The sequence below is a fragment of the Python bivittatus genome, unplaced genomic scaffold (assembly GCF_059951505.1).
Source record: "Python bivittatus isolate LINGU-HERP-01145 unplaced genomic scaffold, Pbiv_v1 ctg000020_np1212, whole genome shotgun sequence".
Taxonomy (NCBI): Eukaryota; Metazoa; Chordata; class Lepidosauria; order Squamata; family Pythonidae; genus Python; species Python bivittatus.
Genome location: NW_028277030.1, coordinates 18,655,593 through 18,679,311, shown reverse-complemented (window position 1 = coordinate 18,679,311; position 23,719 = coordinate 18,655,593). Strand labels below are relative to the sequence as shown.

The window sequence follows — 23,719 nt, the reverse complement described above, 5'->3', positions numbered from 1 at the left end:
ACCCTGAAAAGAGGCCCCTGGTTTGTAGCATTCATTGCCTAGGCCATGTGGCAGATACGATTTCTAATTCTGAAAGTGTCTAGTAAGCTGCTTCATACAGTTGCATATGCAACTGAATAGCCTGTAGGATATTTATGAATGCTGCCTAATTATGCTCACATATGCAAATGTCCTGCCTAGCCTGACATCATGACAGCCTTTTAAAAAAACCCTTTGGGATGCATAAATAAGTGACAGCAATCTGCATCATCTGAACAGATGCTTGCAATCGACGGTGATTTATTTTAATTAGTCAAGTGTCATTTGGAAGATCTTCTTATATTGCAATTGACTTGCATTGCAATATATACCAAGTCACTGATCTTTTTCCCTTCTCCATACTGAGGGCAGGTGGTATGGAGTCTGGAGTCACACTGTCTGATGTCTGGTGCTACATGTCGCTCCTTGATAACTGGAATCTCGTTTCCCGAATGACAGTCCCACGATGTCGGCACAACAGCTTGGTTTATGATGGCAAAATATATACCATAGGAGGCCTTGGTGTAGCAGGCAACGTTGATCATGTGGAGAGGTAAAGTTATTTTGTTCATAGAAAGTAGTTCTGGGATCACTCATAGATTTGATGATGAAAGTAGCATCTTTTCAGATTCCGTAGTAGATTTGTTTTTTTTTTAAATCTGATAGGTTGGATTTGAGTTTGTTTGTTTGTTTATTTATTGTTTTAGTTCATCCTGAACCAGGTCTTGGTAGAATTGTTACTGAGAAAAAGGAGTCTTAGTAACTAATGTAAACCATTAAAGAGGAGCTTAGATGTACCAGATCTCTCTTTATTTTCCCACTGGGGTTATCCTGGCTTCCTTTTATTCTAGAAAATCCAACAAATAAGTTTAGTATACATGCAGGACAAGAACAGTATCCCTAAGACCAGCAGAGAGTTTAGCACTGTTTTATTCCTATGGCTTTATCTTTTATAAATTTAGAGAAAACCATGCTTCTGCCACTGATTAAATTAAAGGGAGCTGCTCCTGGAGAACTGCTACCAAACATGCCCACTTCACTACCAACTCAATAGCCCGCCAACCAACACATAAAGATATGTATAAATTGGCCAACTCAGCATCTTCACGGGCATTTCTGAAGTATCTCCACTTCCACAAGAGGTTAACTGTTTGGGGTCTGCATCATCTGGGCATCTGTTGTGGCTCTTTCTCAATACTGTTTTATTCTGCTGCCTAATCTTTGTTTCCAAGGCCAGAATCATCTACAGTGGTACCTCTACTTATGAACTTAATCCGTTCCTTGACTCTGATCGCAAGTCGAGTTGGTCGCAAGTCGAAGTAAATTTTCCCATAAGGTTCAATGTAATTACCGTTAATCCATTCCGGCGTCCGCGGACCACGCATCAGGCGGAAAAACGGCCACTGACCACGCGGCAGGGCAGAAAAAATGGCCGCGGACCACGTGTCAGGGGCAGAAAAACAGCTGCGGACCACGTGGCACGGGCGGAAAAATGGCCGCAGACCACGTGGAACGGGCGGGAAATGGCCGCGGACCACGTGGCACGGGCAGAAAAATGGCCGCGGACCACGTGGAACAGGCAGAAAATGGCTCGTAAGTCAAGGTGAATTTGTAAGTAGAGGTAAATTTTTGGGGCCGGAGCTGATCGTATCTCGAAAATTTCGTAAGTAGGGGCGTTCGTAAGTAGAGGTACCACTGTATTTAGTTTCTTGAACTGCCTGGAGAGAGATGCATTATCCAAATGGCCCTTCAGTCCAAATCCTTGTTCTTCAAATGAATTAAGGTTTTTTTAACTATTAGTTCTTTTGTCAACTTTTCCAATATTTAGGGGAGAGACTTATCTTACATACTAGTTGCAGATTTTGAGAACAGTATTTTGTATGAATTACCAAGCAGGAAATTTAGTTTTTTCGTGAAACTACAACTGAATTTCTAAGACCCAATGCAACCATTTGTATCTTTTATTCAAAATGATGGTGAATCTGGGTTACTTAAGCCTCTGTGGATCCTTATCAATGCTGAAAGAACCTGTTGTTAAAATTGTATCTCAATGTGTCATCAAAGTGCAGCATTGTTCACGAGGTTGCCTAAGCTGGCTTGATGATTTTGTCTTGTTCTAAAACCATCACCAGAAGCTGGAAGGAGTAAAGGTAGACCATGCCCATAGTACTTTTTGTAACTACTTGTAACCAGTCTAAAATGGTTATTTGTATTTCCCTTATTATGAGATTAATATTTATCATAATTGGCACTCTATTCTTTTCTTCTTTCCCTCTCCAAATCTATTCCTTTTGACTTTGCTATGCCATCTACTGGTTTTTAAGCAACTGAATTTTCTGCTGGCACACAGCAAACAATACCTTGGCACCTCCTGTTACTCCTTTTTTTAGAACAAACTACATTTTCCAATCTCTGTTTTTTTACTATTGCTGTAGTAGGATGTTAGAAATATATTCCAGATTTTAGGGCGAGGGTATAATTACCAAAGCATTCATCTGTTTTGTAAAGTGTCTTCATGGAAGTTTTCATTTTTGAGCTTGAATGATTGTTTCAGCTACTTACCATTTCTAAGCTGTTATTTTCCACGGTGCATAAATCTTACAGAAGATATTTCAGTCCCATAAATAACTGTGGACATGCACTCATTGATTCATATGTACATGTAAATCAAAGCATGTGTGTCATCAAAATAGACATTACAGTAAAACCTACTCAAAATATACATTTCATCCAGCAAAAGTAGTTCAAACAGAGAGGGAGGGAGGGAGGGAGGGAGGGAGGGAGGGAGGGAGGGAGGGAGGGAGATAGATAGATAGATAGATAGATAGATAGATAGATAGATAGATAGATAGATAGATAGATAGATGCAAAAAAATACTGTAGAACAGCCTTCTGCAATCGGGTCTCCTCCACATGTGTGGACTTCAACTCCCCAAGTCCTCAATTCAAATCCACATATAGGCTGGGCACCCAGTTTGGGGAAGGCTGCCATAAAATATTCAAAGCTCTTCATGTACATCAGCCATATTTGGAAATCACAGTAAGCCAAAACTGCATTCAATACTTTTAGTCTGCTCATAAATCAACATGATGGCTGCTTCCCAGGTTTTCTTGCCAACCTATACAGTTCCTGCTGTGGCTTGTTTAGCATGATGTAAAGATCATGGCTTATGAATGTCTTGCTAAGAGAGAGTCCAGAGATATCAATGGACTCACAACCCTGGATGAAGCTAAGGAAGGCACTGCTAATGATGAATAAGCCAGAATTCTTTAAAATTGTGATGTACTATAATATCCAAAAGAGGACCTTATTTTGTTGCTTATAATCTATTGAGTTTGTTGCCAGAACTGAGATTTGAACTAGGCATTTTATGCAGGACAACGTAGGGTAATAGTTAGGTTTCCAGACTATCAGCATGTTTAGGGTTAAATGTTCATTAGGCAACTTTAATTCAGTTACTCAAGGAAAGGTGGGATATAAATATAATAAATAATATTGGTAATTATCATTTGTAGCTATTCTCTTAGCTACTATGGTACATCATCAGCTCTTTTTGATGAAGATACTTCAAGCCTGATTTTATATGCAAATATTTCAATATCAAAGAATATGCAGATATTAGTTCAGTGAAAATTAGCTACATGTGCTTACCCATCATGAAAATAAGTTTTTTCCAAAATTTCATCGTATAATTTCCTCCAAGCCTGCTTCCCGCTATAGAGGTGGGGACATTATTCTAATGGAGATTTCTTAAATGCTCTGTAATAATTTATCTCTTGCTTTTCTATAAACTCCCTTTTGAGAAACAAGAATATGAATTGAAGCTAAGCTATCTATTCCTCCACATTCCTTTTCAAATGGATATTTTTCCTTTGTTATATGCAATGAGAGAAAAGAATTTTAAAGAGATCCACGATGTTTATATGCTTGTAAGATTCAAGTGGCATAGTAGTTTGGAATCCTTGATGTCTTCAGAAAAAATGTGCATGGAGCTTTGGCCAGTAGAATTTCAGCTGGAAAATTCTAGGAGGAAGAAAAAGAGAGAGACAGGAAGGACATATTTATGCGAGGCTTAGAAAGCAGACTTTCTCAGTACAGTACAGCTTTATTTTTCCATAACTATTTTTCTGCAAAGTCTCCTCTGAATAATGTATAAGATAGTGAAGGTATGGTATATAAATTCCAGATAATGATGGTACAAAAGCTTTATAAGAGAAATAAATTAAAGCGTTCATTCATAAAGTTGCTAACCAGGACAGAAAAGAATTAAGAGGAGAAAGCTTACTACTGTATGTGTTCAGACACAGTTCAGAAAAAGAGTAGTTTACAGTATAATTCAAAGAGCTTTTTTCCATTCAGCAGACATACAGAGTAAAATAATTAAAATCCTGTAACTACAAAGTTGAAAATGTGGGAAGAGAAAAGTACAACATAGCTGGATTGGGGAAAGAGGTCCAGCTTGTTATGCTAACTATCATTTACTTTTATTTTTACATTTTAAAGATTTCAGTACTTTGTAAGTTTAAATAATAATTGTCAATTCATTGTATTATTATGGATATATCATATCATATATCATATCTATCATATCTATTTATCCAATCCTTAATTTTTCAGGTAATGTTCCTTATCTAATCAAAACGTATCTAATCAGTTATGTAGGGGGTCATCATACTGGACAGAACACCAAGTTTTGGAGAAATAAAAAATATATATTTAGGGAGAAAAGAACAGTTTAAGGATGGAGAATCCCCAAAACATCCCAAGAATGTTTATTGACTAGTGGGAAGGGAAAGGTGCAATCTGAAATCCAAAAGGAGATACCAAACATTCACTTCCATGCTGTGGTCTTTTGTTACCCATCCCATTTATTATTAATATTACTTCACAATGATCGTACAGCACATTTCCAGTACTCCAGGTAGAAATGCCTTTCCTTAGGGATGATCAAAGCATCCAGGTGTGATAGGTGAATCTCACTTCCATATACAGATGAAGGATTTGGGCTGTAAGCTGTGACGCGCACTTGAAGCTGGGGGACAGCTCAGAATAGTGTTTACCATTCTCATGGTAGGGTTTCTTATTGTGGCAGATTTTGCAGGCTGAGGTTACAGCCTTTCTCCCGCCCTTTTTTTTTCTACCTATAATTTTGGGGGGGTTTGCCCAAGAGCAATAAAACCTAGTGCCAAAACAGTGAGAGCAACAATATGGGTCATATGATGGCGCCTTCCTATGATAACATAGAGGTTGACTTGCCATCTAACTCCTCTGTTGGTGTCTCAGCTCTGAATCCTGTCACATAAGCAGCTGCCAGCTGGTTTTATCATTACCTGAATTGTTTGTACAAAAAGGCACAGAACAGAGTTTTCCACCAAAAACATTAGATTTAAGTTCTGGCACTTGATTCAAAGTGCTCAGGTTATTCATTCCCGCTCTCCTGGGATAGTCGGTAACCTTTGGATCTGCATCAGCTGTTCCTGTGTCCAGGCCTGGAAGGGATCACTTGGAGAAAGCAGAGAAAGTGGAGGTCAGAAACACTTTGGCCTGGAAAGGAATTATTTGCAGCAGCTTAACGTCCATTTAAATCTTAATCCTCTGCTTTGGAGGAGGATCAATACGCAAGTAATATGAATCTGTTTCCAAAAAAGCTACCAAAGAAAATGGAATCAGAATAATAGAAAACATGAAAATTCAAATGTAGATTGAGGCATGGAGAATGGATACAGCATGGTTACAAGGAAGTGAAATGTGCCTATTATGTCAGTATGCCATCTTATTAGTATTATTTACTGGGGGAAATTTAAGAGAAATTTTCTTATTCCTGAAGGCATCACTCGGGAGAAAAGGTGCATGTGTCTTTAGAAGATTTAGTTCCAGTTAGACACATCCTTTGAACAGGTTCTCTCTGATTGAGAGCTAGATGATAGAGCATCATTTAGCAATTGATTTTTCCCCCATCTTGCACTGTGGCATAGCAGGAGACCTTCAACAGAACTTTTAAGGAAGTTCCATCATGTTTGATGCACAAGTATCCTGCTTTTGTCACAGCAGTTGAATGAAATTGCTAAGTAAACAGAAAAAAATATTATACAGTATACATCTCTGAAACAAGCAGAAAATATAAAGAAAAGTGCACAATTAATCTGTTTACTTCTTTGTGATGCAAGGATAGCAGATAGATAGGAAATGTACTGTGTACTATAACATAGATTCTGTTCTGATCTGAAAAGTACAAAGCTGAATATCTCAAATATAAAATGGTAGGATGTCAGGATCTTCCAAAGCTGTACCTGCTGAATGTTGGACTTCAGTACCGTTTTTTATTCACCTCTTTCATTCTGACAGAATAAGGGTAGGAGACTGATGGGTAAAATGTAATTCTCCTTCCACCAAAGACATTTGTATTTGTGGGGAGAGCAAACATCTCAGAAAATTTTAGCTTTCCTTTTATCTTTTGCACCGTGGTCTAGGTCTAGGCATAAAATTGCATGTGTGTGATTCAAATATCCAAATGTAAATCCAGAAGCCACATTCTTGGAAGTAAACATTATAAAATGAAATCTACCCTAGGAATATGCAAGTTAAACATTTTGTAATTTCCCAATTTGCCTTATTTTTTTTTCCGGTGAAGTATTTAGAATTTTTAAAGTGTCTTTTTCATTGCCTTGCTGGTGCTTCTCTCCCCTCATTTAACCAAATGTCTACTTCTTTTGTAGCCATTCATATTACTGTATTTTTAACAGCTTTTCAGGTAAAATCATGTACACATTTTGACAACAGGTTAAGTTGCTTTGCCATTAATTTTTCCTCAGTTCCTTTCTTTTATTATTAATGAAATATTATTGGTCCCTCAACCTGCCCCTGCACTTTTGGACTAGGAGATTTTGAGGCATCACTAAAAGGTCATTAACAACATGGATGTACATTTCAAGAAAGGGATAAAATGAGTGAAGAATCATGAATGCCAATCATGTTCATGTTTATTAGCTGCAAAAGTTGCCAGCGGCATTAGGCTCTGATTGTGCATGTGTGTGCGCGAGTGAAGAGAAAATTGTAATTCTTATCGTTAATGTCTCCCACTATTAGATTCAAAAATTGAATAGTTCACTGGCTATGCTGCATTCCATGGGAATGTTGAGGCATCATCCCCGTTTTCCTTTTTCCTGTCGCCCAGTTTATTTGGATTGCTGCCCAAGTTAGCTTTAAAAATACATGTCTGAAGTGGTGATATTGTCCAAAATGAATCTTCATCTATGGTTTATTAACTGTACATCTTTATGGTCAGTGGCTATTAATATTTAATAATTTAAATTTTATACTGATGACCTTAGAACTAATTTAGCACTCTAATGCATATACTTATCTGCTGTAGTACATGGGGAAAAGGATGGAGTAGTAAAATCTTAGCTGTCCAGCATCTTGCAATGAAATGGGGTAGCTTTGGGCACACAGTGAAAGTTAAACTGAGACAGCTTCCAGGTCCCCAAAATGTTTAATAGCTAGTTATCATACTATGTTATATCTGAAGATGAGATGATCTTCAAGCTAAACAATTTCAGTGTATTACTTGCTTTCCTCTAGTTGCTGCTCGATATCACTGCACTGATTCACAAGGATTATCTCTTCTGTTCTAATTAACTGAAGTTAATTAATTGGAGACATCTTGACAAAGGAAACCTGGATTATTTTAGCCAAAGATATAATTAGATTTGAGAGGCATATGTAGAGAATAAGTTTCATTTTCTTTTCTGCTCATTTGCTAGCTTGCCGTATCACTGACTGCCTTAAAAGGGTAGAAGGGCTTCTTTATAAGAGCAGAAGAAGCTGTTGAAAAGAAAGGAATTAGCATGAGATGCAGATGGATGCGGATGTCCCCGTGGCAAAGCCTGGATTCATTGGATGATTGGCTGTTGCTTGGGAGGGGACTGCCTGGTGAATTTAACCCTTTCTATTACATCTAAACAGGGCTTCTCTCTCTTTACTTCTTTCCTTTATCTCATTACTTTCCAGTGGCAAAGGATTCCAGGATTTTTTCCCCTCTTGTTTTCTTTTTTTAGTTTCTGCTAGAAAGAGGGAGAGGAATGTGTGCTTTTATTTAATTGCTGTCATATGAGAGAGGATTGTGTGTCAGGGAGAAGATCATCGGTATATGCAGTTGGGGATAGTTAATTTTGTAAATGGATACTTTATTTATAGGCAATTAAATTTGATTTGTACTTCTTAATTCAGTTGTGGGGAAGGGAGGGGTTCATCTTGGATTTATCCATTTATTTATTTATTTGTTTGTTTGTTGGTGTGAGGTGCAGACATTTATTTTGGGGAGGGGAGATTCTAATCTCAAGGGTTAGATTCGGCTGGAGTTGGAAAGCTTAACTTGACAGAATCAGGTAGTTGGACAATACACGAGAGTTTATCTCTCTCTCTCTCTCTCTCTCTCTCTCTCTCTCTCTCTCTCTATATATATATATATATATATATATATATATGTATCTACATAGCTACATTTACATATAGTTTCCTTTTTTGTTGAGATGAGCATTCAAAGTCAGCTTTGTTTTCGAAAAATATGGTAATTATCCACTGAATGTATTATTAATGAGGCTAGAAAATACATTTAGGAAGATGTTTTCTTGACAGGTGAAGATTAATCTCTCTAGCATCTAGGTTTATTCCTCTATCTTTGTCTTAGGTATGACACCATCACCAATCAGTGGGAGACCATTGCTCCTTTGCCAAAGGCGGTGCATTCTGCAGCTGCAACTGTTTGTGGTGGAAAGATCTATGTGTTTGGAGGCGTGAATGAAGCTGGCCGAGCTGCTGGAGTCCTGCAATCATACGTTCCTCAGACGAATGCATGGAGTTTTATAGAGTCACCTATGATAGGTAAAAGTAACATGCTTCCAGCTGTCACTTGAGGATGGGGAAGGAGCAACACATATGCTGTTGAATTGTTGACAATGAATTCAAATTGTATGTATCCAAATTCAAATGGTAGCAAGACAAGTCAAGGGAATTTGTGGCATAGATTAATACTTCTAAAAGTGGAATGTTCTAGTGAAAAAGCAGAACAAAGAGACAATGGGCATGACTAGCCTATGATTCATACTTTAGAAATATTCCTGGGCCAGTTTAGATGTAGTTTTACCACCATTGTCCTCACTTTCAGTAATCCAAACAGTGGGAGCTCACAGGCTTTTGCCTCTCACCACAAATGCAAGGTAATGCAGAAATGTAGAGATCCTTATTTGAGCACTGGTGTTTTCATACTTTGGTTTGTTAGAAGGTTTCCATACACTATAATTGTGATTTTTCTATGCATGTGGGTTTCCATGTAGAGGTTGAGGGGGTGGCCATGTTATGTTGTGCCCCCTCACCCCCAAAATCAGAAGTATTCTCTCTTATCAGAAACCAGGGTCTAGACTACAATAAACACAATATATTGTTAGCCTTCCTTTGCCCACTGTGGAAGAAGCTTGTTTGTAGCATTGATTTGTGGGTGTAACATTGCTGCTGTTCCCTTGCTGCTGTTAGTGTTCAGCTTAACATGACATGACATGCATATGATGTACCATGAAATACCCAGCAGGAGGACATTAACCACTGGCAATCATGTTGGTGCATTACAGCAAGGCAGACAAACCCATTTCCTAACGCTTCCTATTCATAGAATCTACTGAGTGACATTGTGAAGTTTCCTGTACTCTTAGCAAAATGGTAACTTAATATATTATGCAAAAAAAAAAAAAAATCCCACCCCTGCTCTCTAAAACAGCTACAAAAGCAGTTGTTTCCCTAGACCTGTTATAGTGCCTCATGTCAACCCATGCAGTCTAGGGGGAAAAAAATCTCCAACTATCTGAAAGTACTCTGCACATTTGCAAATAAATACATTCATGCCCTAACAAAAGTTTCAGAACTACAAGTTATGAAAGGACATGTATGCTTCCTCAGATAAAAGTAGCTAATTAACAAATGTCTGCATAATAATCAGAAGAAGGAGTATTAGCTGAAGCTGTTGTTATTTTGATTTGGTCCAAAAATAGAACATTTGAGTGACAGTTTTTTAAAAAATGCAATACATAGATTTTTATATATATATATATATATATATATATATATATATATATATATATTTAATTGAGTAGATACTTGTACAGATGAGAAGGAAGGATTTCCTTACTCTAAATTTGGTACCATTTTCAGTTGAATCTAAAATAATGACAATATTTGAAGCCAAACAGAGGAGAGAAGCTTACAATAAATAAAAGGAAAATCAATTGAAATGTGGGGTTCAGTCACGAATCTTCCACAGTGCTTTCAAATGTGCCTTAGAGATTACCCATCTGTCTTGCTGCCTCTTTCCTAAAGTCATTATGCATGAAAAATGCCTTATCTTCTTTTGTCATTTAAAATACATACATAACCATTTATATATTGTCTTTTTGCGTCCTCAAGAGTTTATATTTTTTATAGGGTTCAGCTTCCTCCTTTTGCCTTAGAGATGCCTATTCCTCAGCCTAAACCAGACTTTAAAGTAATCTGAGTTGTCTGCTATGCTTTGGTCTAGAGATTTCTTCTGGATCATTGTTTTGATTGGTGTCAGGTCAGCCCAAGCTGACTTCCCTAAATGGCAATCTGGTAACACTACAAGTGGAGTTTTCTGTCTTAGTTTATTTTTAGAATCCTTTTGACAATACAACCAGTCATCATTGCTAAAACACAAGAGCAAACTTCATTATTCTAACTAGTCCTTATGTCCTGCTGAATGTTAGATTTTTATGCGGGAGCAGGCGGGAACCAATGTTTAAGTCTCATCTTAATAACAGTCCATTGGATGTCAATGGGAAATCCCTTTTCTCTGTCTAACTGTCCTGTGTAAGAACTGACAAAGAGGAATTCCACTATTTAAGAAAATAACAGGTTTACAAAATCATGATTAAGATAATTATTGATTACCATACAATATTTTGTATTTAGAGGGGCTAAAAATATTTTAAGGATGCAAATGTTGAGTGCATTTATCTGGTTGTTACTAGTGGTAGTATAATAATGATGAGTAATTTTTGGACTAACCTAGAGTGATTGTACAGGATAGGAAAGACATATAACTTGAGGGAGGAACCAAGCTTTTTTATTATACAATAGTCCTTGTTTAGTAACTGCCTTGTTTAGTGACCATTCGCAGTTATGACAGTGATGAAAAAGAAACTTTGCAACCACTCCTCACATTTACATTCTTTTCAGGTCTGTAAAGCAAAGGAAAGCTTAAGTAAGATCATAAGCACAGTCGCAGTTTCACTTCGTAGCTGCTTTGCTTAATAACCAAGTTGCCTGTTCCACTTGTGGTTGCTAAATGAAGACTACCTGTACTGAACTAGTCTATATCATACAGGCCAGCGAATGAATCTATAGTAAGCCACTATAGTGGCTCAGTTGCTGCTTGAAGAAAATTTGTCCTTAATTCTCTTTATCTGTCCAATGAATAATCAATCTGCTGTGGAATAGATTCTCTCATGAAGTGATATGTTCCCCACGGGAGCTTTTCAAACAGAGCTTGAAATGCTTTAACAGATCTTGCACCAAGCAGGATTGAGCCGGATGAGTTCTGAGGCTACTTCCAACTCTGTGATTCTATGATCTAATTCCTGAGGCATAGCTCCATCATGCATTGCAGAACATGAACCAGCAGAGAACTGAGATTGAAACATCAATATCTGAGAGATCATATGATACAGAAACAGTTGTTGTTCAGAGTGAATTATAGTGAACATAAGCATGGATATGCACATCTGTGTAAGAACTAATAGTGTAAGGCATTAGCATGATGATGCCATTGGTAAGAAAAGGTCTTAAGGTTTATTTTTATTTCTAAATATTTTATCTGTGTTTTACATATATTTATTGTGCATTATACATATAAAACAAATATATAATTATAAGACAAAATGCAGATAATTAAAATTACAAAATGCAAACACTAGTAAATAAGTCACTAAATCTGCAAACTTTATCAGTAGTTGTAGCACAAACATCCAATAGACCAGATAAAGCATAGGGTTAAAATAGACCTGACTAACCAGGCTATTCTATTTCGCACAGAATATTCTCTCATGAATGTATTTACAGGGGATGTAGGAAAGTGGTTTTAACATGTATTATTGTGGTTATAAAGTAGATAATCTTCCCCAAACTATTTAATTACTGAGCATGCAAGCTAGAGATGTGCCAGCTCCCCACACCCTCTCCAACATGCAGAGAGAAGGCTACATAGCATTCATTGTAGCATTTAGGCATTAAATAACCCTGGGACAGCCACTGAAGCAGATACTCCTAGGATTGAGTAGAGGTCTTTAGATGACCGGTTGGATCAAAAACCGTTCCACTGTGAGTCTGCTAAAGAAAGGGACAGATTTGGTTCTCATGAGGATTTCCAAATTGCACATTTATTAAAATGGAGATGTTTTGACAGTTGTGATCCTACATATTTAGAAGGCCCTGTTTAGAGAAAATAAGGGAAAAGTCAGACAAATTTTCATGCACACTTTTTTTAACATCTCAAACTTGATGTGGAAAAAAGACAAAATAAGCCTAAGAATGGGGGAGGGAGGAGTAGAAATTGAGATGAATCAGAATTCACAGAGCTATCCATTCCTACTACAGTAGCACTTACATATCACAGAACAGTGTAGTAATCTTCCTTGCTCAAGCCTGCTGCAGGACGCCTGCAGTCATTAAACCTAAGGAAGCATTATCAGGTGGATGGCAGTCTCTGCTGTAATTCTTGTTGCTCTCTCTGAGGCATCTGGTGGACGAAAGGTTTGGAATCTTACTCCAACCTTGCAAAGGGCAGAAAAGCTGCCAGCTCAAGATGGTTGCATTTAGGTCCCAGAATACATGTGGCATTTTTTACTCCCATGGGGGAGATGGTTGTATGTGAAAATGTGCAAGTGCTCTGTAAATAGCAATGTAGGGTTCCAGAGGGAAGGTGTCATAGCAGGTTGCCTGAGTTTTCCATCCTTCCTTCATAGTTGGGAGAGTGTCATATATCTTTGTTCTGTAGGCTCACTCTATGCAGTTTGTCCTGTCCATATGAACACACTACAGGTAGTCCTCATTTAGTGACTGCCTCATTTAGCGACCATTCAGTTATGACAGTGATGAAAAAGTAACTTTGTAACCAATCCCCACACTTACAACCTTCACAGTAAAGCAAAGGAAAGTTGAAGTAAGATCAAAAGTACAGTCGTGGTTTCACTTAGCAACCATTTTGCTTAATGACCGAGTTGCCGGTCCCAATTGTGATCGCTAAACCAGGACTACCTGTATCAAGACACACATTTTCCAGGTCTAATTTATATCCCTAAATCACCTTATAAATAAATGATGATTGCTGTGATTTTCTTTTGAAAACTTGGGGCCTGTTTCATCTGCATTAAATCATTATGCATGGTGGACACAAGAGTTACTATCTCAGCGTGCAGACGCAGGAAAGTCAAACTGTGTTACAACTTTGCCCTGGATAGTCTCTTAATCTGCAGTTGGAATACAAATTAAAGTTCTTGCACTCTTTCCTGAAGCTTTTACATTTTGTTTTTTATTTTTCATTTCATTTAATATTTTTTTATTTTATATTTTAGCCCAGGAACACCCTAAATCTTTATTCATAAGGGCCTCTGTTCTGTAACATGGGGGGGGGGGAGGAGAGACAACACTAGAAATATAGTTTATCCCAAACTAATATTCTAATATGGGATTATCAAGCTTTGAAATCATAACACTGCTTTAGTTCAGCTTTGAGAGATCTTCCATACTTCATAGGCAAGAATGCGTTCTGAATTAAACTCCAAATTTAGCTATTTGCTCTTCTAATAGATCTTGTGCTTTTTTCATTATAAAGGTTCGATCTCACTGGAATTACTCATGAGCAATAATTACTATTTCTGTAACCTGTTTAGCCTTTCCGGCTCAGGGGTAAGCTCCCAACCAGAGATTCATTATTATAAAATACACAGAGAGATTGTTCTTTTTAAATAGATGTGCTCTTTGAATAACACAAAATTCCTGCCTCCTTTCTTCAAACAGGTTAGAAGCCGGTTACGTCTGGGTAGGCAGAAGCATGTTCTTCTCGTTTCTTTTCCAAAATTCAGGCTCCAAAAAAAGAGGGAGGAATTCCAGATCCCGACAGCTTTTATTTGCACTTCTTTTAAAGAGGGCGCAAGGCTGAATAGAAAACAGGCAGCGGTTGCTGAATCTGTCTTAGCAATAGAATGTCCTGTACCTAAACAAGCAAGGTTTTCAGAAAAGCACCACTGTCGTTCTCCATTTTATGCTGTGTATTTTTTTTTTTTAAAAAAAGACTGATTCCAGGAATCATACTCGACTTTCATTATAAACACTGCTACTCATACAGGTTCAATTTCTTTACAAAATGTTCTCTTCTAAAGCTCCCTCACTTTTATTTTGTTGCTCTCCAATGAATGCTCTTTTTTTTTTTCTTAGCCTATCTTCTATATAATTTGGGGGAGAAGGAGGGGATAGTCAGTGTGGTTCAGTGAGCAAAATATTCCTGGTAGAATTTACAGTAACAAAAACAAAATCCCAGGCAATGAAACTTACACAGACACACAACAGGTTGGATTGATAGGAAATTGGAAAGCATGCAGTAGAGACATCTGGGTAACTTCCTATTACCTGAAATTGTAGGATATCAGATTGTGTGTCTCTCTCTCCCGTTTGCTAGGGAAGACCGAAGGGAACGTAGAAGTGCTAGTTTAAAGGGGCTCTGTTTCTTATACGCACAGGCTGTCCTGTCCTTTGGGGTTTTGTTACTTGTTTATTTCTCCCTACTACCCCTCCTTACCTCTTGCTTGCATTGCTTGCAAGGGTCATAGATGTTGACATTGCTGGAACATGCCACCAATTCAGTGACGTAGGTGCCCAGCATGCCTGGATCATAGACTTCAAGGAGCAGCAACAGCTCTTGAGAGTTGCCTGAAACCTAGACACATTCACTGATTTCTCGATTCGCTGCGCAGTTCTCTGTTTGCTATGTGTAGTAACAGATATGAGAGTGCTCAATGCCCTCTTATCTCAATACAGTATATCAGTTGACTAGGCTAGCCATAAGATCCTTCTCTGCTGTAGATTTGCAAGCCTTTCCTATTTCTTTCACGCCTGGGATTCTTTGACAATGGATATGTGAGATCTTTCCATTGTCTCTCAGGAATGCTTTATTACTTTTACTTTCCCCTCACCCCTGAGGCAGCTCCTCCTAGGTCTCCCAGCTGGGTGCCGCTATGGGAAATAAGGCCCTGGCTACATAAAGAGCCATAGACAGTAGTGAATGTCCTTGACTCTAAATTAAACCTAAGCTTATTTTCATATGGCAATTGCCCACAAGTACCATTCGTGTTTTGATTCCTTGTCTCTGTGATCCTGGATCAGTTTAGGGGTCTCAGTAATAGCACCTAAAGTATGTAGTCAATGCTTAAGCAATAGTTGTTGCATTTGTTCCTTATCCTTATCCTATTGTTCCTTTTTTGTATAACAAGTTGTTAATGGGATCATCACACCACCTCTCAAGGTAACGACCTAACCAAGAAAGGCCAGATCACAAAAGAAGAACAGTGGCAGATGAAAAGAAGTGGACCCATCCTCCCATGTTTCTATGGACAACCAAAAATATACAAGCCTGACATACCGCTCCAAGCAACTGTATCTTTACCAGGGACTCCAACATACAACATAGCGAAAAAACTAACAAAAAAGCTTGGACATCTCACAGAGAAGAGCAAATATCTGGCCTTTCTTGGTTAGGTCATTAATGGTTCTCTTGATTAGGTTGTCTACTTTCTATATTGGGTTGGTGTTAACTGGGATGTAGGTTTCTTTGTCCTCTAATAACTTTTTGGCTTTTTGCAAGTATTGTGATTTATCCATAATAATTCTGGTTTGGCCTTTGTTTGCTGGGAGGATGATGATGGTTTGGTCCTTCCTTAGGCTTTTGAGGGCTGCTCTGTCCTCTGCTTTGAGTTGGTACTGAGAGGCCAAAAGGTTATTAGAGGACAAAGAAACCTACATCCCAGTTAACACCAACCTAATCACCTTTGTTATAATAAAAAAGGAACAACTAGAGAAGACACATGAAACTATCAACAACATCTTCAAGAATAAAATTCACCAGAGAGGAAGAAAACAACAACACGCTACCCTTCCTGGATATCCTCATCAGCAGAGGAAACAACAGCAAATTAGAAACTCAAGTCTATCGGAAGACAACCCACACTAATCAAGTACTTCATTACCAAAGTAACAACCCAACCTCCCACAAGAGGAGCTGTGTAAGAACATTATTCAGGTGAGCACAAATGCACTGCAGCCACCCAGAACAGCAGAAAAAGGAAACAGACCACCTATACAACATCTTCCAATAAAATGGATATCCACGCAACTTTATCAAAAAGCGCCTGACCACTCAACCTACTGCAACACAACCAACACAAGCTATGAAGAGGATAACACTGCCATACATCAGAAATGTCTCAGAAACAACCAACAGACTATTACAACCACATGGCATCTCCATAACACACAAACCAATTAAAGCCCTCCAAAACATCTTAAGTAAACCAAAAGACCCAATAGCCCAGGAAGAAAAAACAGGAGTCATCTACAACATACAGTGTAACGACTGTAACAGCCACTATGTAGGACAGACAGGCAGAAGGCTAGCAGAGCGCATCCATGAACACCAACTAGCAGTCAGAAGACACGATGAAAATTCCTTAATCTCACAACACATGGACAGACTTAACCATAGTTTCAACTGGGAAACTGTCAGCATCTTAGACCAAGCTAAATCCAAAAATGCGAGGTAATTCCTGGAAGCTTGGTATTCAGACAATCAGCCATCAGCAGGCACATAGAGATAAACAGCATCTACACACTATTCAAAAGAGACAATAAAAAGGAAAACAAAAGACCAGAACATCTCCTTACCAGCAATCATCACCCAGATAAGCAGAGATTAACAACAAGATTACCACCAGACATACAAACAGTAAACAATACCTTGATCAAGAAACTACCAGAGGGAAAAAATAAAACAAAACAAAACCCACACCCCCACAAACACTGGCAAGGCATGCCACTGTATATAAATAGAGAGCAAACCCCACTCCATTCTAGCACTATAGATGTTACCTAGCTGGGTAATGAAACGTTTGCAAGAAAACAATCAAGCTCAGAGAACCCCAAGGACTCCACAGTTCAACCCTGAGCTACACATATTCTTTTCTATTGGTACGGTTACCTCTATCTCCCACATCACATTCATTACAGTGGTGTAGAGTTTTCTCCTCTAGTGTAAGTGCTTCACTGTCAAACTCCCTCAGTATCTGATGTTGCCTCCAACACCAGATGGGGAACACACCGCTAGCTTTGGCAAGTAAAGTGACTTTAGAGGTGAATATGTGTAGCTCAGGGTTGAACTGTGGAGTCCTTGGGGTTCTCTGAGCTTGGTTCTTTTCTTGCAAACATTTCATTACCCGGCTAGGTAACATCTTCAGTGCTAAAATGGGCCGGGGTTTGCTCTCTATTTATGTGCTGTGGCCTGCCTTGCCAGTGCTGGGGGGGGGGTGTTTGTTTTGTTCCTCTGGTAGTTCTTTGATTGGCATATGTTTGCTGCTTGATTATGTGCCTGGTGGTAACCTTTGCTTATCTGGGTGATGATTGCTGGTGATGATCAAGGAATGATGCACTTTGTTACATTCAAGAGGTAGAGCTTCTAGCTGTTTTCAGTGCACTTGGGGCCTTTGAGTGTACAGTATATTAGCCCAGATCGTGGTCCAAGGAACTATGGTCAATCTAACAATAGATTGCACTACCTGCAAAACCAATTCCTGCAGCTGCTTTTTTTTTCCAAAGGAGATATAAGTTGCAACTCTGTAGGAAATGCCTTTCAGTTGCGGAGATCCAGGATATTCCTTTAAGCTTTTCTGCTGCTTCCAATCTGGGTTGTTACTAGGATTCCACAAGACAGTGTGAGTTGTATTCTTACTGCACACTGAAAGCTACCTGAGGCTAACGTTGGCCCCCTTCTCTGATGGGATAAAGAGGAATCCATCCAGCTCCCAAATCAACTAACTCTATTCAGCATGTACCATGGCATCATCAACTATTTGGACACTGTGGTGCACAACTCGCTATTTGGAATATGCATCTGCATATTCCTAACTTCTTCCTGCTTCTTCCTCTTCCTTGCACTTTGTGGAGTCTGTTGTTCTCTCCATGATGTTATCAAAGCCCTCAAGTTGTTTTCACTACTTGCAAAATACTGTAGCTTTTCTTGTCAGTTTAGTAGACAAGCATAACTGATCAGTGATCTTTGCGCCCTACGATCCTTACCTTCTCTTTCATTAGGATGAGTCAGTTGCATGTTTAGATGTTTCCTTTTTACCAAAGGTCGTTTCCAGGTTTTATCTCTGTCAAGAGTTAGTTTTGCCAACGTTTCTTCACATTCCTTGAAATAATCTGGAGAATTCTTTGACTGCGCTTGATGTTCAAAAGACAGCAGCTGAAAAGAACCACTATTTCTGGAAAATATGCACCAGTCTTTTTTTTATGTTGGCATACAACAAGTTGTCTGAATTCTTCAGTGTCAGCTCCCTATCATTGTGCTAAAACTCTATCAAGTGTCTTCAGATGTCAGACTTGTATTTTGCCCAGCAGTGATTTCTTTGGCAACTTTTTAATGAGAAATATCTCTTCTCTGGTTATGTTGAACTACCGTTTGGCCCCAAACACTGACCTTGAGGCATCACTATTGTCTAGATCTTTAATCATTTGGCAGGACCGTCTTCTATCCTATCATGATCCATATGTGTGATACAGATACTACAAAGAAGAAGAACTGATTATTTGCCTATAACTATAGTTCTCCAAGCGGTCATCTCTGAATTTATACAACCCAGCCCTCCTCCCCACTTGGTTTAAGGATAGGTCATCTCAGTTTTGTAGTATAATATACTCCAAAGATAATTAGAGGTAACTTGGAATATGAAGGTAACTCCAATTGAGGGACATGGTGAAAACTCTGCTCACTTTATTCTGTATTCAGTGTATTCAATATATTTTATAGAGTGGAATTCAAAGCTATTGTCCAAGACAGACCCCATATGTTCAAATTCACAAATAATCAACCTGAAGAACTACAGCTACATAATTGCCAGGTATTATCTTGTGACAGGGTATATTGATCATCCAATGTCATTCATTCTTTATGCAGAGATGTACCTTTTAATTTAGCTTATAGCTACTGCCCTTTTTCATACTGTTTTTTTTAATATGTTTAAAATATTGGTTTTTATGATTAGCACTTAATCTTGAACACTGCCTCTTGATCCATCAACCTCCCTGGTTGACAAATGCTTGATGATTGGAGCTTAGCAGTTTGACCTGTGTTCTGATTCTGATTTTATTGTTAAATTTTAGGCCTTTATGGATAAAATAAAACTTAATTAGTTATGCTGCAATACTGTCTATTGCTGCAGACAAAAGAGGACAGTATTGTTGCCACCCAAAACTGATGTGATTTGCTTACAATAGCTGGAGGGAATAATCAGTATAACAGTTCCTGAAAACTATCCATTGGGAATGCCATGGTGAGCAGTCTACTGATTTAAAATGTTCATCCCATAAGATAAAATGATCATTAAAGTGCTGACAAGGGCCCATAGCTCAATAGAATAGCATATGCTTTGCAGGTGAAAAGTCCCAGGGTTAATTTTTAGTGTCTTCAAATAAGGCTCATAATTAACCTGTGAAAATCATTACCATAAGATGTGGTGATGACCACTAAATAAGATGGTTTAAAAAGGTATTGGATAAATTCATGGAGGATGGTCAAGGACAAGCAGGCCTGAAGTCTCAAAGTAACCTCTACGTGGGGAAGCATGCCTACAAACACCCAGTTGCACAAGAACATTGGTGTGAGAGGGGCATGTCTGTTTCTCTTTCTTGCAAGCATCTTAGAGGCTTCTGGTTGGCCAGTGTAAGAGCAGGCCTTGGAGCAATGCAGCAGAGCTGTGTTTATATTCTGAAAAACCCATGAGAAGGATATCCCTATCTAGTGTACGTGAGGAAATCCAACACCTACTAAGCATATGATAACTGATGTAGTATATCTTCTTGACTCTATCACATTTTTGTAGTCTGAAAGCCTTGATCAGTGACCATTTCATGCAATACTCCTCTTCCTAAAACCAGTACGTGAGGCTTGATTTCTTCTCACTCGGTCCTAAATTTCTAAAGAGAGCTTGGGTTCAGAAAAATGAAGCAGGTGGTATAATGCTGATTCTTCTGCAGGATATCTGAAAAACTCTGCTGATTGTTCAGAAGAAACAAAAGCAAAAATCTGCTATTAAAACACCAAAGTGGGACATTCTTTTATACCACAAGGTGCTATCCGCAGCAGGGCACTGGCCTCCTGAGCAGCTCATATTTCTGGCTCGATACAGCCCAAAAGAATCTCCCTCTGTGCTTTTGTTAGCGTTTCTTTGTTAGATTAATATGTCTTCCACAAAGTAATCGTCCCTCGAAAGAAGCTGTGAAAATGTGATCAGCATATATGGAGAGGACATATCCAAAGAATATTTTGCATCAGTAACAATAACCAAATTTTGATTTTCCAAATGCCAGAGGTCACGATACTTGGTGGTATCTACTGGAAGTAATGTTGTACTCAAAAAAAGGCTGACAAATGACTTGCTTTTTATCTGTTTGAAAATTAGCTTCTGTACACCTAAAAGGGTAGTAAAAAGTAGGCTTCTCAACCTAGTACCTCTACAGATGTGCTGGACTCCAATGCTGGCTAGGAGTGATAGGAGAAGACCAACTTCCTCAAAGGGCACCAGATTTCAAAAGGCTGCATTAAAGAATACAGATTGAATGGTATTATAGATGCAGGGTACATTATCTTGTTCGGGTGTTATCTTTTCAACTTCAGTTTCCTTTTCATGTAACATTCTGTGCTTTGGGGGAACTGACACCTAAGGTTAATGATACATAGGGGAGCATTTACTAAAAAGAAAAGAAAAGAATGATACTGTACTGAGGAAAGATATTTTAAAAATGAATTTTAGACAGAAATTATTGGGGTCGGGGGTGGGGAGGGTAAATTCTTTCCTGCTCACATATAGATGTAATGTGACCTGGGAACTGAATATTAAAGTTGAAGTGCCTCTGTCTGTCTTCCCCAAAGGATATGGCTTAATATTAAAGCACAGGTGTGCATAGTTTATGCAAAATTCTAACATGTAGCCTGACTGTAAGAGGTCAACTGAGTCCTAGTCAGTCCCGCTATTCACACTTCACCAAAAAAAAAAAAAAAAAAGGTTTAAGATGGACAGCAGTTGGGGGAAAACTTTTTTTTAACCTTGTTCAATTGGTTTTCACCAGGAAATCAGTGAACAACATGGAAACGAATGGGTGCTAATGTGCATAATAAACAGAGCTGTACCCCTGCAATATGTGCCGCTACTTGCTAAGCCTGAAATGAGATCTACAGAAAAATGTATAGATTGTGTAACATAGCCTGCTGGGTTAAGTGTGAAAATGAGTAGATTGTGTCTGTTGGCTTGCAGAAATCTTGTGCTGGGGTTCCAGTGATCATGGAGGATGTCCTGAACAGAAGTTCTCCTAAAAGTCTGTAGCCAGCACTGTGCATCAGCTACAAACGACAGAAGCTGTACAGTAATCTGACCCGACCAGAGGACAAAGGGTTGGGGAATGCACTCTGTGGCATTACTTAATATCGCTTCAGCTTTTGTCATTTGCCACCATTGCAATATTTACCACATTTCCCTAAATCAAGTAGGGTATGGATTATCAGAATTGTAACCCACTATATCCAGTATCAGACAGGTTGAGGAAAGTTGGCCTGTAGTTTCTGATTCCCTGCTAGGTATACAGTTAAAAAGAAAAGAAACGGATCAAAAGAGGGTAGGCTAGAATACCAATTCACCTCAAAGCTAAGTATGGAATATCTAAAATCGGTACCTCCTTGGAGGTTTCCATGTGATTATGCTGCTTAGAAACTAATCTTGTTGTCTCAAAAATGGGCTGCTGTTCCATGTCTGAAATAATTTGGCAAATCGTTTCAGTTTTCAGAGGGCCATACTTATTTGCAGAGGCAAGAATACAGGCTGATATGGGAAGCAACAGGGCTGTTGGATTACAGCCATTGTGACCTAAGAACGGGAAGGAGCCCTGAACTTTTAAAAGTGCCTTTCAGAAGTTTAGGGATGAAGAACGCAATCAGCAATAAGGGCAGCAGCAAAAATACGTCCTCATTTTTCTTTTGCTGGCCTTGGAGATTTCAAAAAACGTGACTGATCTATAAATAAGGGGAATGCATAAATGAGAAACCTGATTCTAGTACCAAGCCTGGTAACCGATCTCAGTGTTGCTTTTCCATTGACAGATAACAAATATGCTCCTGCGGTCACTCTCAACGGCTTCATCTTTATCCTTGGAGGAGCTTACGCACGAGCAACCACCATCTACGATCCAGAAAAAGGCAATATTAAAGCAGGCCCCAACATGAACCACTCCAGGCAGTTTTGCAGGTGAGAGAAACAACCAAACAATGATTGACTTGCCTTCATGGCCCAAAATGTTTTTTCCCTTGCTGGAGAAAATGATGGTGTGGGAGTGAGCAGGACAGCAGGAATGAAGTTGCATTCAGATTGCCTCTTGATGGTTCTTTTAAAGCCCAAGTGTTCTCCAGACTGTAGCCAGGAAAGCTGAGCCTTTCCACAATCGTTTTGCCTTCGGTAGCTAAACGGCAGGGCCCGTCTGAGTGGGGCCTGTCTTCAGCATTCTCTTTGAGAATTGGGCAGATGGACCGGCCAGAATGGAGTGTGTCTCAGTTTTGTCCTGATCTGAAATAAAACATATGACACTCGTTTCATAAAGGTTCGTGTGAGGTGAATTTTCCCAGAAGTTGCTGTAGAGATGCTTAACATTAAAGGCACTGCACCGGGAATGTGCAACAGAGAAGTGCCATGGTCCTAGGTAAGCCACCATTGAAAGTACTACGGCATATCTCTAAGATTCCTGACGTTTGCCCTGAATAACCAGGGGGGACACCTTTAAGAAGCAGAATAAAGGCAATGCAAAAGCCTCATCCAGCTTTTTAACTTAGTTGCCTCTCCATAGTTATATAAATATAAACATATACATATACATACATACCATAAATCCACTGCATCAGGAATGCCCCATTTAGCAGAATCAACAACACCCTATTTAAGCAGCACGTTTCGATTGCAGGATTAAAAGTGGAAATGACTATTGAATTTCGGTAAGCAAAGCAGTACTACCGTTACTGCAGGATTTCATGGTGCAGCTTGGACATTTGAGCCCAGAAAAGAAATAGCCATTTTAAAAGCATTTGATGGCAAAAGCTGATTGAGAATTAGTAGACATCTCATGGCAGTATTACAAATGTCACCTTGTATGTGAGAAAGACCAAAATTATGCCCACGTTTTGTCCATGCTTAAATGTGTGACTTAAAGCCACAAGTGCAATTTTATTACAAGAGCAGCATTGACCTTATGTCACATCAGTTGGGGGTGTACGTAACCAGATGTTGGAATGTAGCCCAACGTATGGTTCTTTACCTTTCAGCTCCAGCATAT

The 23,719-nt window shown here is 38.8% G+C and overlaps 1 protein-coding gene and 1 long non-coding RNA gene across 2 annotated transcripts in view; one reads left to right on the top strand and one right to left on the bottom strand.

Moving 5' to 3' along the window:
• KLHL29 (kelch like family member 29) overlaps positions 1-23,719 on the top strand; it is a 423,334-nt gene that overhangs the window by 388,319 nt on the left and 11,296 nt on the right. Inside the window, exons 11-13 of the mRNA XM_088135579.1 lie at positions 391-571; positions 8,709-8,902; positions 22,500-22,644. Of these exons, the coding sequence (XP_087991705.1) occupies positions 391-571; positions 8,709-8,902; positions 22,500-22,644 (520 nt within the window). The remainder of the gene's footprint in view (positions 1-390; positions 572-8,708; positions 8,903-22,499; positions 22,645-23,719) is intronic.
• LOC148216996 (uncharacterized) lies at positions 580-22,568 on the bottom strand. Its single transcript, XR_015795178.1, has 3 exons — positions 22,445-22,568; positions 5,350-5,521; positions 580-4,042 (listed from the first exon to the last, which is right to left on the bottom strand). It is a non-coding gene; the product is annotated as an uncharacterized LOC148216996 (long non-coding RNA).